This window comes from Fonticula alba (assembly GCF_000388065.1).
Source record: "Fonticula alba strain ATCC 38817 unplaced genomic scaffold supercont2.2, whole genome shotgun sequence".
Classification (NCBI taxonomy): domain Eukaryota; order Rotosphaerida; family Fonticulaceae; genus Fonticula; species Fonticula alba.
Window position 1 is genome coordinate 3780618 of NW_009242972.1, and position 1098 is coordinate 3781715.

At 67.7% G+C, this 1098-nt stretch overlaps 1 protein-coding gene across 1 annotated transcript; it reads right to left on the reverse strand.

Moving 5' to 3' along the window:
* Positions 1-87: 87 nt before the first annotated feature.
* On the reverse strand, positions 88-542 carry H696_01782 (Ras-like protein Rab-22A; the record flags this gene model as incomplete). Its single annotated transcript, XM_009495690.1, has 2 exons — positions 88-300; positions 462-542. The coding sequence occupies 2 exons, from the start codon at positions 540-542 to the stop codon at positions 88-90; spliced, it is 294 nt and encodes a 97-aa protein (XP_009493965.1).
* Between the last annotated feature and the right edge of the window lie 556 nt (positions 543-1098).

The following is a 1098-nucleotide window of genomic DNA, read 5'->3' on the forward strand; positions in this document are numbered from 1 at the left end:
GAGCCACCGAACGAGCGGCCGGCCGAGGAGGGACGGGAAAGGCGGGGGGAGGGTCAGCGCAAGGCAGATCACTGGCAAGGAAGCGAGTCACGGCGCGCCAAGGGGCCGGGGCCGAGGAGCGGACCGAGCCGGACGCACCTTTTCCTGGCCAGCCGTATCCCAGATAGAAAGCTTGACGGTGCGATCATCCACAGTGAGGGTCTTGCTCATGTAGGCCGCGCCGACCGTGGTGGGCAGGCCCTCAAAGTGGGTGTCGCACACGAAGCGCAGCATCAGGGAGGACTTGCCGACATTGGTTGGCTAGAGGCCGGGAGGAATACATGCGGCAGAGGGCAGACGGTGAGACAAGGACCACGGCGTGAGCGAGCGAGCGAGCGAGCGAGCGAGCGAGCGAACGGGCCGGTGAGCCGGCGACAAGGGCGGATCTCCGGCAACCGGGCGGCCAGGGCTGCGGGACGCACCCCAAGGATGCCGATCTTGTAGGCGCTTTGCATGCCAGCCGGGGCGGTACGCTGGCCCCCGGGGGCGGCGGTGGCGGACATAGTCGCGGGGGGGGGGGAGAGGAGATGAGAGGGGAGGGGGAGGGGGAAAGGGGGAGAGAGGGGGAGAGGGAGATATGAAGAGAGGGGGAAGTGCGGGGGGGGGGGGGGTCGCAAAGGCCGATCTTGCTGGTTGTGGCGGTCCCTTCCCTTCGGGGCGCCTAGCGCCCTTGTCCGGTCGACTTGAGCGCATCCGGACAGGCCGGCTGGCAGGGAGGCGGCTCTCTCGCGCGCGCATCTAGTTCGCCGGGGGGGAAGACGGGGAAGTCCCACGGAGAAGTATCCTCCCGAGTCAGGCATGCGACCCAAGGCAGTGGTTCTAGCTTCTTCGGTACTGACTAGCGCCGGCGCTTGACAGCCTCCCGCACGCCCGGCCACAAGGGGCTTCCGTCGTGTAGTGATGCAATCTACCCGTGCCCCGGGCTCGCCGTTTGCCGGCGGCGCCTGACAAGCGGCGACTCGCAGCCACAACCCACACACACCCCAGAACACACGCAGGCCTGAAAGTGGCCCTCCTGCTACCGAGTACATCTTTGCCACCCAGCATACTCCCTCCTCC